Genomic DNA, 14,982 nt, shown 5'->3' with positions numbered 1-14,982 from the left:
ACTTTTTTATTTAATATTCATAATTACTAGATTTTTAATCCATCACATGGGTTTTAATTAAATGAGAAGTGATAACATTTATGAGCCAGTCTTCTTCTCTTTTGCAAGGCAAGGTAGTTGTGCTTTTGCAGCCTCTTCTGAAAGTTAAACTTTCCCCACAACTTCGGTGAGAAGCTATTTAAAACACATTAGTTTTGGTGCTGGAAAAAAGTGTTGCATTTGTTCCTGATGATTTACTTTTGGGGGTACAAGTTTTCATAGTAACTATCTTTCCAATTTTAATCAAGTTCCATTTTCGTAATTTGCAGGGAATGAGTCAAAGCAGAGGTCCTTCAAGCAGAGGTATAAGCCAGAGAGCAGGGGCTCAAATAGAAGGTAGACCTTTAGATGGTGGGATGGATCTAAGGCATGGCTCTGGAAGAGCATATAGAACCAGCCAGGGAAGGAGAAAACTAAAAGCGGTGATGCATTTAAGTCGTGTAGCAGTCAGTGCTCACAAACCAGTAGGAAGAAGTGAGTCTGCTCGTGCTCCATGGAAGAAAGCAAAGATATTCCCAATGATTCTGCAAAAAGTGAAAGGCACTAGGAAAGATTCCAGTTATGCCAAGTTGATGTCAGCTCGCCAGGCAGATGGTGAGAAAAGCATGATTATCAGGGGAAGCTACTTCCAGAAATCTACAGATGACAGACCTTCAATGAGAAAGCTAAATCATGTGTTAAAACGCATTAGTGTCTCCAGAAAATTTCAAGAACCTACTAGCAAAGATGCAGTGCAATCAGGAGGAAAAGAAGAGGAAGAAAGAGAAGAAGCAAAGTCAGGAGTTTCAATAAGTATCACAGCAGAGAGTGAACATGAGGAAAGTGATTATGAAAAGAAGAAGAAGAGGAGAAGAAAATACAGTTCAGATGAGTCGTCTGCAAAGAGTAGTAGCTCTGGGTCAGAGTCAGAAGATAAAGACTATCTGACAGTAACTCTGGACCAAGATGAAGCCACTGAAAGTACCGTGGACTCTGATGAGGAATCCGGGCATGATATTGGGGATTCCGATGAAGGCTCTGGATCCAGCTCCAGCAGTGAATCAGAGGAGGACTCTTCTGAAGAGGACGGTGATGAGGAAGAGTCTGACAGCGATGAAGACGATAGCCTTTCACAAAGCTCCTCTACACAAAGTTCATTCAGCAAATCAGGAACCAGTGACTCCAGCAGCAGAAGAAGTACTGGAAGGTCAAGTACAAAAAGTAGGGGAAGTAGCTCTCGTGGCAGAGCAAAGCGATCCAGCCAGAAATCAGTCAGTTCGAACACATCAGGTACAAGCTACAGGAAGACATCAGGATCCAGTTACAAGAGCAAAACCTCCTCTGCCAGCCTTGAAATAGAAGACACGATAGAAGAGGTTTCAGAAGAAGATGAGCAAGCAGATATGGAGCACGTCAGTGCAAGTGCTGATAAGACAACAGATAACACGAAGAATAAGACAGTTTCTAAAACATCTGCAAATGCAAGAAGTGCTAAAAATGCTGCTAAGGAAGAAGATAAGAGAAGAAAATCAGGTGTTAACAGTGGGGATAATGGGGATGAAAGTGCAGAAGAGGTTGATACAGATGCTAGTGACAAGAAGGAAGCTGTCAATAAGAATGGAAGTGAAATCAGTGTTAATTCCAAAGGTACTGGGGGGATAAAAAGCACAGCTAGTGCCACTTCTGGCAAGACTACTACTTCCCCTGATACTGAGACTCAGAGTTCTGACATCAACGTGAAAAGAAAAAAGATAAAAAAGGGATCCCAAGAGCAAAGTCAGTCTCAATCAGATGACACCCTTGACACTGCTGTTACAGAATCTGAGACTGCTGGTGATTCTACATCCTTTTAAAAAGGAACAACAGTAGGTGGACATTTTGCAAGAAGGAGTGATCTTGTTTGCTGTGCCTTCTGTGTGGTCTTTCCTAAACATGTACCTGACTAGAGATAGCCAAATTGAAAAACACAAAGCTTATTGTTTCAGCTTTTCAATCTTATATGCCTTAAGGACAGACCTGTGGACTACCAAACTAATATAATCCTTCTGAAAGACTATTCACATATACATGGTGGTGGATGCAGAAAGATTAATTTTCATCTAGCAGAGGCAGGACAGAGTATTTGTCTGCCAATTTAAATCATATAGCATTGTGTTAAATCTTACATTTAATCATTTTAGCAGTATGCATATAGTGATGCCAAGCTACGTTACATTTTGCATTAACTGATGGATAGCTTCATGAACCTGACGGCACAAACCTGTTAAGGGCTCTGTGCTCACACACGTTTTATCTGTGTCACACAGTGGCACTTTGAGGAAGGAAAAGTTGCAAAACGTTGAAGAACAAGAGACTTAGATGTCATATATTTACATTTCCCTACCATAAAAGCATTTGCTAAACTTCACAAGCTCTCAGCTGTAAACCTCACCCTGTCTCCAGGGTGGAAACTGAAATTGCAGCAAAGCAGGATTTCCAGAGCTGCTGAGTATTACTAGTAGCACTGGGATTAAACTGTTTCTAACTGTTTCTGGGTTGTGAGGTTCAAGTATCAGTGATGCAAAAGGCAGAAGTCTAGAAGTAGGTGTACAAAATGAACTTGGACAGAAAAGGAAATGAGTTATACTTCCAAACTTCTGCCCTTCCATTTTGTTAGTGTTTTGTTTTAATTAAACAACAACAACAAAAATCTGTTAAAAAGTTTGAGAAGCATAATGGCAAACTATTGCTGAAGGTGATCAGTAACTGTCACCTGTGTTCAGTATTTTGGTATTTATCTTTCAAAATTTACTAATCTGCAGTATTTAATGCCATTCAATAGGGAAATCTTATGGCACTTTCAGCAACACACTTCTGCCTAGAATCACGATCACATCAGAACACGATTACATTAGAGGGATTTCTGTTGTTTACAACTGAAAGGGGCCTTTGAGTTCTCGAAAAGGAAACAACACCTGCTGCATGGTGTACTCCTTCATGGTGCTCTTAACCGTTCTGGCAGTGAAGCACGAAAGCTTTGCATACACACAAGCTATCTACAGTTCATCTGCTTTGTATCAAAACTCATAGAGCTGTTTCTCAACCATTTATCCTGATAAGTAATTAAAAAAAAATTGAAGCATCAAGCCAGTAATGGATTAGCCTTTTGTCTACTTTTAAGATAGTACAACTTCTGGCATATTCACCAAAGATCTGCCAAGAAGTCCCTGTTAGAGAGGACTGAGAAGAACATTTGAATTTTAGTGACACTTTGTTACTTGGGTATGATACTTGAGCAATAAATTGTGATAACAGCTCTTCAGCTTTGGAGCTGAACTCACTTGAGGTGTGACCTAGATTTATGATTGCTCACTTTCTTGTATTCCCCACGAAGTCAGGCTGTACATGGTATTTGCATGTAGATCCCATTTAAACTACTCCTTTCATCCACTGGCATTTACCCGTGTTAAGAAAATTATACATCTTTATCAGAAACAAATTAATACACGTAGAAGTAGTTTCTGTGAAGTATAACTTTTCAAAAGCTCAAGAATTCTCACCCTTTTGTACCTCGCATGATTTTCTTTCTCTAAAAACTGGCTTTTCTTACGTGCATGTGTATGTGTTGATGTGGGACTCCATCATGATGGTATCTGCTGCCTTAGTGAAACAACAGTGTTTTCGTTAGTAATTCAACAGTAGTAGCTTGTTTTAGTGTGTTCCCAGGAGACACTTAGAATTAATAATGGGGTTTTTTCATTGCTATTAGCACAAAGTCTCTGCAACATGGAAGTTTTTTGCTTTAGCTCTTTAAAAATGTATTTATGTTTTATACAAATCTGAAGTCTCTTTTCTCCACTTTCCATTTAATAGCAAATCATCCCCATTGATTCTTCTAGATTGGAACTGGCACAAAGCCTTACATCAGTCTTTCTCCAGTGAGCCAATTTTGCTAGCACTGTGCCTGACAATTTCCCTTTCGGTGGTGCTGAGATCTTACTGTCCTTTACATGGTGTTGCATACAGAATAGACTCCTTTGATGCTACTTCTGCACTGAATCTACCATTTAGTAATGCTGTGAAGGAAAACTTCCAAGGCCTTCCAAAGCATTTACCCCTTAGTACACTATTTTAATAAAAGTATCACCCAATTTCTTTTTTGTAAGTGGCTTTGGATTTCAGTTAGAAAGGGACACTAGTTCAGTTGTTCTTCATGTCTCTTTGTAAGTCAAACACATTGCTTTGTTGAAATACGACTGGTTTACTAATACCGATATACAGAAATCTGCTCTCAAAGCAATGTCTTTGTATCCAGAGTTCTGAAAAGAAGATGCACTTTGACTTAATGGCAACAGAGCTGAATGCATCTTTAGAACTCACCCCTCCACTCCTCCCTTGAAGTTTTTACACCTTTATACCTTTTATAGCTTATTTTATGCCATCTGTGTGACGTGATGCTGTTCACAAGTTGAGTTCATTCTTGTAACTTTCATAGAATCGTAGAATCACAAGATTGGAAACGACCTGTAAGATCATCTGGTCCAACCATTGAGTTGGTCTAGACTTTCAAGCACATGGAATTGTTTCTGTGTTCAAGCTTATCAGGCATATATGACAGTGGTATGCAGTGGTAGTCAGAAGGGTTAGAATGTACAGTATGAAAGGAATGGTACAGATCAAAATTTCCCATGAAGTGTCTAGATAACAGATGAGATAGATTGGAAAAAGGACAAAAAGCTGTAAGAAATCATACTGAGATTTAATCACGTTTCCATTTACTGTCTAACAGTGGGCCAGAAAGAAAAGGATCAAGTTGGTAGTTGACCCGGAGTATGAGACCAGCTCTACTGGAGAAGACAGCGCTCCTGATTCCAGCCAGAGGAATCGTCTTAATAACCCCAATATTCAAAACAACGTCAATGGTAACATCTACATTGCACAGAATGGCTCTGTTGTCAGAACCCGTCGTGTTTGCCTTGCTAATAATTTAAAAGTGACATCTCCAGTGAGGCTGGGGAAACAGTTCAAGAAACTGGACAAGCTTGCAGTGACACACGAGGAGAACGTCCCACTGAACACACTGTCAAAGGGACCATCTTCTAGTGATAAAGTGAACACAAGACCTTGTAGTGTCTCATTTGCTTCCTCTATAGGGGCTGAAAACATAGTAACGAAGCCAGGGGGCTCCAAAATGAAAAGCACAGAAGAGCAAGAATCTGTTGTTGATAATGAGGACGTAAAAGAGCCCTTGGAGTCTCACAGTGAACACACACAGTCAGATGAAGAGGAACTCTGGATGGGCCCTTGGAATAACCTTCACATACCAATGACAAAACTGTGATTTTCTTTTTTTTTTTTTTTTTTAATTTTAATTTTTACTTCAGTTTATAATAAACTGCACTTTTTATTGTCACTGAAGAAAATGTATGAAATTTGTATCGTGCACATATGTTGTATACTACAAATGACATGCTTTAAAGTTTAAAAACAAAATTTGCACTCACATTTGTACCAATTAATTGTCCTCCCCAACAACTATTTTGACAGGCTCACATTTCACTAAACAATACTTCATTTAAGTTAATTAGTTTTTTTATCTTGATTTATTGTTTAATAAATGGTAAACTACTAATATATGCACAGCAACATTTGGTTAACTTTTCAGACAGTTCTATACATGCCTAGCTTGTTTTTCCTGTATTGGTACTTGTGGCTATACTGTTCAGATTTGGAAAGTCTCTATTTATGTTCAAGATTTACATCCAGAGCTCTTGATTTTGAGCTCAGAGGAATAAATTAAAAATAAATCCATGAAAGTCAATGGAGCAAATCCTCGGCTGGTTAAATCTGAGTAACAGTACCAAAGTCAATAGCGATATGGCCAGTTTATGCAAGCAGAGAATCTCACTCCACACTGAAGTAGCAAACTTACAGAACAGTGGAATTAGCATTGTAAGAGTACAGCGTATTTAAGCAGAACTGAGAAACAGTTGATTAAGTACAGTAAAAACTGTAAAGGAGAAGGAAATGTGTAGCAATTAATCTTATTCAGAGCTACCTGTCCGTGATTTATTCATTTTCTTTTGTGAATTAGCTCATTCCGATTTTCTTCTCTAGTCAATTTTTTATCTTTTCATCTCTTCCCACATCAGTTATGTTTTCTTCTTTTTACAGTCTTTTAGCTCCAGTTTTTATGATCCATCAATAATTGTCATCCTATGGCTATATTCCTCTGAAATAAACCAGGATGATATAGGACTCTATGAGACAGAAAGAGGTGTAAAAAGTAATTAATAGGGAGGGGATAGATAGATTTTCAAGCCCAGATAGCTGCTGGGTTAAACGGTTCAAACTCCATTCCACTCAAACATAAACCTGCTGTAAGATAAATGGATCATGGTGAAGGGGATAAAAAGTGAACATTTTCCAAGGCTAATATGTCTAAATGCAGCTGGGAAGGGCAAAAACTGACAGAAGACACAGAATTGTTTCAAAATCTTTGAAGTATGCATTAGTTGTGAAATACACTATATAAAATGCTGGCAGCTGCTTTTAACTTCTGCTTGTAACTTGAAGTAATGAATGTGTCATTTTACACCTTCAGCAGGGAGCCGTGAGATACTGTTGTTAACAATTACCAAGTAGTAGCTAAAAAGCATTAGCAATACAGACCAAACTGTTCTTCTCCAATGAGATATTAAGGAAAAAAAGAAAAGCAAGTGTATATTCACACGAGAAAAGTGTCCTGTTAAGTTATACCAACTTTTTCTTCAGGATGAGATCAAACTAGCTGTGAGAACAATACCAATTACCTCTTGAAAGATTGGAAGAGTCAACTGATAAATGCGTGCAATTAATGATGAAAAGACTGGCATCATCCTTCTTTTCCTGCCCATATGGTTAAGTTTTACCTCAAGATCTGGATGACAATCGTTGTTGGTTCTTCTCTGGTAGTAAATGGACTTGTGCTACTGTGATTTTGTTTTGTTTTCCCCTTGCACAGGTTCTGCTACAGGAAACTTTCAGTGTTTGTCTTTAGAGGCTGTTCGCATGTTATGCTAATGTAAATGTGACATTTCTGTCAAATACCTCCTTTTCAACTTGAGGTTTCTGACCAAATATTTTGAGTGACAGTACTTGTTTTTAGGCATGAGAAACGCAACATAGCTTTCCATGCGAGAAACAAAAAGGTCGGGTATTTCTTTCTCCTAAATCTTTTACCTTGGCATATTTGGACTTGATACCTAACAAAAAAAAAATCTGTTTGGAGTTTAGCTGGAGTCTGAACATACAGACAAGAATGATGGAAGAAGAAGAATCTATTCTTTGAAATAACTAGTAAAATGTTCTATTTTAATCCTGTTTAAGATACTGTATTTATTTCACTACGCCATTTCTACTGCAAGATCTGTCAGTTGGTTTTTACTGATTACGCTGACGCAATCATGAGATTTTTAGAGAAATGCCATCTCCTGGCTCCTCTCTGTTTCCTACCCACCTGCTTTTACTGGAGACTCACAGTTCTACCAGCTTTAGTGCTGTGAAGGATTGGCATGCCAAATTCAGGTGGCAAGCAGTACCGTGCACACTTACCAAGCACAAAACCTGTTGACAGCTCCTCCTCTCTGTTGTTCAAGTGCTTGTGCCTTTTCCTACAATGCAAAGAGCGTAAGAAATTTTACTGTTTTCAGTAATGGACGTGATTTTAAAACCTGACTTAATTTTAGCTGTACTTGTAATGACTCCCTGTGACTTGAATACTGGTAGGAAAGAGAGGGCTTCAAGAAATGCTTTCGCAAGCATAGAAAAATTCAGGAGTGTATTTCTTTTTTCCAGATTTTTCTTTTATGGGGATGCAAGCCTGTAAAAGAATACAGATCCTAGACTGTGAGCAGTGGGTGCCAGAACTGGGAGCAATAGCAATACAGGTGGACAGTGTGAAAAAGATTATCTGCACTTATGGGAAATTTTGTGTTAGCGTAGCTTGGTTGGATACAATAAGTAGAACAGAATATCTCAGTCTTGTGGTACAATTTACAGCTTTTTAACCAGCAAATTTGCAGAGTTGGTGGTGCAAGGCACAAGCACTTTCCCCTGGGTGGCAGAGCTGCTCAATGGCTGACCAATCAAGGTGATACTCATTGCTCTTGACACTGATTTAATTTACATGATCCTCCAAGCAGGTGCTAACAGTTTTGTGGCTTCCTATGGCTTGTGCTATGTGTTGCATATTTAAAAAGGGTTCAAATGACCAACTTGGCAGCTGCAGAAGGGTAGTGCAGTACCCAGTGTGAGGCAGAACAAGGTCTGTCCAGAGAAAAAGAGAAACCAGGTATTTTTTTCTAAGTGAGTAAAACACAGAAGAGATGGAAAATTGTTTGGTTGGTTATTTTAAAACATTGTGAGAACACCAATAACTTACAGAAATCTCAGCTGCCACAGAGAAAAAGCATGGTAGGATCCAGGTATTTTGAGGCAGGCACTACTATGAAGGGCATTCCACAAAGTGTCACACACTCATCGTAACAGGTTGGTATCAAAGGCATCTCTACCAGTTCAAAGCTGCAGTGGTTCTAGTTTCTTACAGCAGCCATCTAGTGCCTGTTTTTGTGTGATCTCAGTGACTGGACAGTTTTAACTCAAACTGTTACAAATAAGTATAGCAGCCCTTGGATGGTGATGAATGCTTTTTACCTTTAAGATTTAGTTACAGTTCTGCTGAAAATGGGAATAGAAACCTGAATGCTTTCTCTGTTTTGTGCCTATGCACACGTACATAGAAATAGCTACAAATAAAAATGGCAGCAGCTCCCTCCTGCACACATCTGTATGCTGACCCTTCAAATGGTGACTTTTAAGTTAGCACTGACTGCCTCACTGTTTACAGTCTGAGAACTACTTGCATTTGTTACAAATATTGATAATACCACATAGCAGTTTATCAAATGAATTTTGAAGGCAGCTTCTTCTTGAAAGCCCATCAGATGAGCACTGAGGAATACTATTGTTTTCTTTATTATTGGAAGAAGAATGTTTCATTAATGTCACTGTTTGGATTCAGAGCACTAAACCCAGGTGATGAAACGATAAAGCTGTCACACAGACCTAAATCAATAGCCTAGAAGCCACACGAGTAGAATCAGGTAATTCACTTGTAACCAAAGCTGTCAAGGTGGTATCAGCCCTGACAGACAGAAGTTTATCTTTTTGGCACTTCATTGGTCTTTACTGACACAAGATGAAGCGGCAATGTTCCTTTCCTGAGCCACCTGACATGAGAAGTGCCAACCCTGCAAACTTGGCATGCCGTTAAGCAAAAGCTGCCTGCAGTGCCACCCCGATACCTGCAGTGTGTTGCAGCATCCCAAGGGGTGTCTGCTTCTCCCCGCATGGTTGCTGTAGAAACATATAGGTGGCCATGGCAGTCAGAAATTGGCTGCCTTTTGGCTGTCATTAAGGAGCCAGCACATGTTGAGCAGGCATGGGGAGCCAGTGCTGGAGTCCAGAAGTGGATGTAGGATCCTCATCTCGTTTGTGCAGAGGACCACGGGAGTTTAATTTATATGCCTGTAACCTGGCAAAGAGCAGCAGTTTCCAGAGAGTACTTGGGGAATCACATAGATCCACTGGGGCACTATGGACAGAAACAAGACCCTTGGCATTAGTCAACTTTGTACAGTGAAGGTTTTAAATCAGTCCTTGATTTTGAGGAGGTCCCAGTTCTTCTTCATGTGGAAGAGAAATTACAGCTTTGGACAGGGTGACCTTGCATGGAGTGAATAATGGCTGGCAGGTGGTGTGGGCTTTTCTCAAAAATGTGTTTGAGGAAGGGACAGTATCTACAAAGCAGCCCTTTTGCTGCTTTTGAAAGAGTAAGGACAAGATGCTTTGTTAAAAATGACTTCACTCTCAAGCTCTCTGGAAATGCCCAAAGAATGTAGGGAAATAATAATCTTTTTAGGAAACAGGTAGAATTGGCCACTGTTCCTGCCCACAACTTAAGATTTCATTCTCCATTCCCAGAGAACTGTCGATGGGGTACTTTCCAAAGATGGATGGAAGGGCAAACAAGGGCTTCTCTCATTGTAGCAGTTATCAGGAACTTTGCAAGTATCTCTTCCCAGGGAAAACATTCCTGGCAGCCCTGTAAATGCCACAGACATAATCTCAAATTTTGGAGGAGATGTCGGGAGAGTTTAAGGAGGCTATGAAGCCTTTATATGGTTAATACAACCAAGCTGCATTGTGTATCAGCATTGCTCCACTTGAGATTTAGTGGCTTATCAATGAAATAGACAGTTAGTTCCATGCAGCAGTTAGATGTGCAGTACATGAGTGCATCATCTCTGGCTGCTCACAGATTTTCATTCCTTCTCTTTTGAGGCACACGGCGCCTCCTATTAACAGATGAATACTTAAATAAATGTGATAGCCAGTTTCCAATTCAGAGGGTAGTGAAGTTGGGCACCCTGCAGCCAGGTGGTTCATAGAAGTGCTCTACACAGTGCATCAAATGGCCACCAGTCGTGTACATTGAAGCTGATGGTATTTCACTTGGGCAAGGACTATGCCTGACATCTCGTATGCAATTCATTTGGGAATACGTTACAGTTGGCAGATTTCTGTGTTTCTGTGGAGCCAATGGGAAGGTCTGCACTATGTGGTAAAACCAGTGGCTCCCAGCTGTGCCCTACCGCAGCTTAGCTTTGGTCCATTGTGCAGTATTGCACTGTTTTTTGGGGGCAGAGAAAAAAAAGTGACATAGCTATGGAGTTTACTGTTCCTATGGCAAACACTGCTACTCACCAAGGCAGCAGAATTTAGGGAAACTACTCTGTCACAATTACTTTTAGAATCTGAAGGGAAATTCTTATTTCCTCGACATGAGTGACCAAAGAAAATTATATTAAGGTCATTACTTAATCTGATTAATTTTTCACAGGTAGGCAGATTATTATTTTTTAATGTATTACATTTTAGAAATCAGACTCAGTGTTTCTCTAACAGCATTCACAAACGGCTGTTTTGTTCTAACTTGTCTCAGAAATACTAGTAAGCAGCTGTTTAAATGGAAAACAAGAATTTTAAACATTCAAAAGATGAAGCAGGGCCTGCTCTGATTTGCTGCTACAAAAAGCTATCGCACAATGCGAAGAGGGGTTTAACAAAATGGTAAATGCTGATTAATTACTGTAGTTCAAATCAGAAACACAAAGTGTAAGAAAGCAATGAACTACCAAAGATAATACCACTGCCAAACCAAGAATAGTAAATATTTATGTCTCTCCCATCAGCTTAATTTACTGGTACATGTTCTTCCTTTGCAGACTGAAAATGCTGCATAGTTAGCACTATCAATATGCATAAATAGATGAAGTGTAAGATGTGAATTCTGAGTAGGTATCAGGGCACACAGTGGCCTGTAGGAACAATGAAAGGCTGTCACAATGTAATCAAACACTGATAGGATTAAGTAAGTCCAGTAAACTAGAAGCACAGTAAGGAACATAAGTAATGCTCCTAGATCTGACATTCAGAAGCTCTGCATGACTCAGCGACTGGCTCCTTCATTTCCTTAAAATCATTAAGCAAGGATGGGAGGGACAGAGAAATACCCAGTCTAGCATGGAGGCTCACAGCCACGCTGGGAAGTGTGCTGCCCCAGCTAATTATCCTGTTTAAATGACAAAATACAGTCACTTTTATTCTGGACTCGTAACACAACTCTGCCCTTGTTTGCTTAGTGGGGATTTGCTCTCTCTCTGTGCACATATGAACACGTGGCTGTACACACGTGTGCACACCGTCCATCCTTCCTTCTCCAACTACAAATGTATAGATGAGACACAGGCTATTGCATGCACTAGACGTTCCTGTCAAAACAAGCTACTGACCAAAGAAAGTAGTGTAAATAAAAGAAAGAAAATCTGTTTATAAAGTGTAATTTATCTTCAAGGGGGAAAGGGGAGGGAGATACAGAGGAATGCACAGCACTACGCAGTACCATGACTACCAGATCCTGGCAGGTCATAGAGCTTAGTGTTCTATGCATTAGGATGGCTTTGAAGCAGCAATAGCTTTGTGGCAGTGGTGTTCATAAAGGCAAATGTAAAGTCACTGTGATTTCAGCAGCTGCTCTGTGATTATGACACCACTTTCCAGTCTTCCTAATAATCTGTTCTCTCAAGCTTATGAAGATACAGTCAATAAAGGAAAAAAAGTATGAAAGGAAAACACGGCAAAACTTCTGAGATTTTAAAGCAAGGTAACAGGCTGTAAGAACAGTGAAACTTCCCATGTGCTCCAACTGCAGGATGCATCACATGGATTTTTTGTGCTTTCCTCCCAGCATCCATTCACATGGTGTGTTAAATGGAAAATCAGATTAGGGCAATATTTGCTTTTTCATGGGGGGTGCACAAAGGAATTAATCCTATGCTGTGATATACATTCCCCAGAGTGCTCTAACCTTCCTAGAAAATGCTATTATAATTTGGGGGCAATAGAATCCAATAAGACAGAAGCTGTAATTGCAGTCCTACTAAGGTACATTTACTTTTCTAACATGTAAGTACCCAACCCTACTGCAGCTGGGTGCCACCAAGTATAAAACTGTGGCTGCTAGAGGTGGATGGTTGTATTTTCTGTAAATCTGGTAAGTACAGGTGGAGTCGAACTTGCCAGTTTAAATCAAACCATCACCCAGAAATCAAATCTTAACAAATCAGAGGACTGTGCAATCACCAACCAAATGAAGTTTAAGAAAAGCATGCGCCACATTCTGCTCTTGAGATGAGGCAACCCTGGATGTACAGACCGGGGGACAGAAAACTGGAGTCCCATAGAAAAGGATCTGGGGGTTCTGGCTGATGGTGAGTTGAACATGAGCCAGTGATGTGCCCTGAGAGCCAGCAGGGCCAAACACCCCTTAGAGCTGTGCCAGGCCCAGCACAGCCCCTGGGAGAGGAAAGGGATTGTCCAGCTCTGCTCTGCATGGTACAGCCACATCTCAAGCACTGAGTGCAGGTTTCGGCTTCACAGTATCAGAAGGACATAAAGTTATCAGAAAGCATCTGGAGGAGAGGATGGGGAAGGATCTAGAGGGCAAAGCACGTGAGAAGCAACTGAGGTCCATGGGTCTGTTGGGTGCAGAGCAGAGGGGCTGAGGAGTGGTGTCGTAGCAGCCTACAGCTTACTCTCAAGAGGAGCAGAAGGCCTATGCTGATCTCTGCTCTCTGGTGACAGCAACAGAACCCAAGAGAACAGTGTGCAGTTGTGGCAGGGGAGAGTCAGGCTGGCTGTTAGGAGAAGGTTCTGCACCAGAGGGTGGTGGGCATGGCCCTGAGATGCCAGAGCTCAAGGTGCATTTGGACAGTGCTGTCAGACTTACGGTTGGATTTTGGTTGGTCCTGTTACATGTCAGAGTCCCCGCCAATGACACATTCTGTGATTCAATTCCATCAACTTCTATTCAGTACGCTTAGCATGACGTGGTGGGATGATTACAGCAGCTGAGGGACAGGCTTTTTCCATGCCCCTAGCCAAGAAAAGTATCCAAGCAGAAGCTGCCCACTAAGCTTTAGTCTTGCCTTATGATACCCAATTATTTCACCCATTTTGTTTACTGCTACACAATGGGGTGTGCTGATTTGTGAGAACTGGCACATGACCCCAGCAGCTCTATCTGCGGTTGTACTGAGATGTTCACCGTTCACTATCTTCCCATTAGCCTTCGGATTACTTTTGTTCTAGATGCATTTCCTTGCTTTTATCTCTGCTAAAACTCACCTCCCTTTTTTTTGCCCACTCCTTCAGTTCTGTGATGTTTCTCTGAGCTATCTTGCGTCAGTGGCATCATTTTACCCCTTAGCACTGTCTCTGCCTTCTTTTGCCATACAGCAGATGGTAGGTATTCTGTGCTGTTGCTGTGGGTGATAGTAGCGTTTGGACAGTGCAATATGATTGAGACACATCTATCAGCAATTATGCAAGAGGTCTTTAATCCCTCTCAGCTTTTCTTGGAAAAGCTATATTTAAATTTAAAAGGATTGGCCAGGCAGCTAGTTTTTGGGAGCTCTTCTAGTCAAATATATTCCTATGCAGTTGCACAGAGGAAAATCTGTTCCTTAAACTGAGGGGGAAAACCTGAGGCAATGAAAGGTATGAAGATCAGAAATCTTATGCTACTACTGATAACTTCAAGTGAGATAAGGAATATAATGAATAGTAGGAATGTGTATGCTATGAAGTAGTTGGATTATTTTTTTTTCTTTTTAAACACAACATAGCTAAAAGTTTTGAGCAAGCTGTTCCGCAGAAAGCCCTACTCTTACAAAGACTATTGTGTTAACACTACTGGGTTTAGCCCATTAACTTATTGATTTGAAAACTAGAGGTAATGGAGTCCTTCTGTTTCCTACAGTACCCAATAAGAAATGCTGCAAACTTCATTAATTTTTTCCCAAGGGAATATAATAACTTGTTTTACAGTTTTGCTTAATAGCACTTCTAGAACCTTTCTAGCTGAATCCAGAGAAAAAAGCATTAGATTTGAAATCCAAATATAATAACTTGGCCTCCACAAACCTCTTTCCATCTTCATGATGGGACCTCTTGGAGGTTTTTCCAAGCCTTCATGATTCTCTGATTCCTGTACGTGAGCTCCAGAATCCCACTATCTCCTTCCCAACAGATATTTGACAACTGGGTCTAACAACTGCCATGCACAAATGAGACATTTGGGCGTTGGGATGGATTTTTATCGATGTTATCAGTGAGAGGGCAGGCACACCTAATGCCTGTGCAGAATCAATGGTCCCACGATGAAGGGCTGCCCTGTGTTCTGGGGTGAGAAAAGAGCAGTTTTCCATGGACAGCTGCCAAGGGCAGTCACCAGCTCTGCAGGAAGGACCCTGTGGAGGATGTCCCTCTGCAGCAGGACCAGGATGAAGACGACAAGCTGCAGCAGGCCCAAGAACAGCAGAA

The 14,982-nt window shown here is 40.6% G+C and overlaps 1 protein-coding gene across 4 annotated transcripts in view; it reads left to right on the top strand.

The window, feature by feature from the left end:
- The window catches only part of PCDH15 (protocadherin related 15), a 678,253-nt gene extending 670,333 nt beyond the window's left edge, over positions 1–7,920 (top strand). For 2 of the 4 annotated variants that reach the window (XM_048944599.1, XM_048944598.1), the window contains one exon: positions 4,787–7,920. In XM_048944599.1, the coding sequence (XP_048800556.1) occupies positions 4,787–5,338 (552 nt within the window). In that variant the 3' untranslated portion in view covers positions 5,339–7,920. Of the gene's footprint in view, positions 1–308; positions 1,884–4,786 lie in introns of all 4 variants that reach the window. The other 2 variants (XM_048944600.1, XM_048944592.1) reach the window with 2 other exon arrangements.
- Positions 7,921–14,982: the final 7,062 nt, after the last annotated feature.

This window comes from Lagopus muta, chromosome 5, assembly GCF_023343835.1.
Source record: "Lagopus muta isolate bLagMut1 chromosome 5, bLagMut1 primary, whole genome shotgun sequence".
NCBI classification, from domain to species: Eukaryota; Metazoa; Chordata; class Aves; order Galliformes; family Phasianidae; genus Lagopus; species Lagopus muta.
Note: the sequence above shows the minus strand (reverse complement) of the source record. Positions and strands in the feature narration are given on the sequence as shown.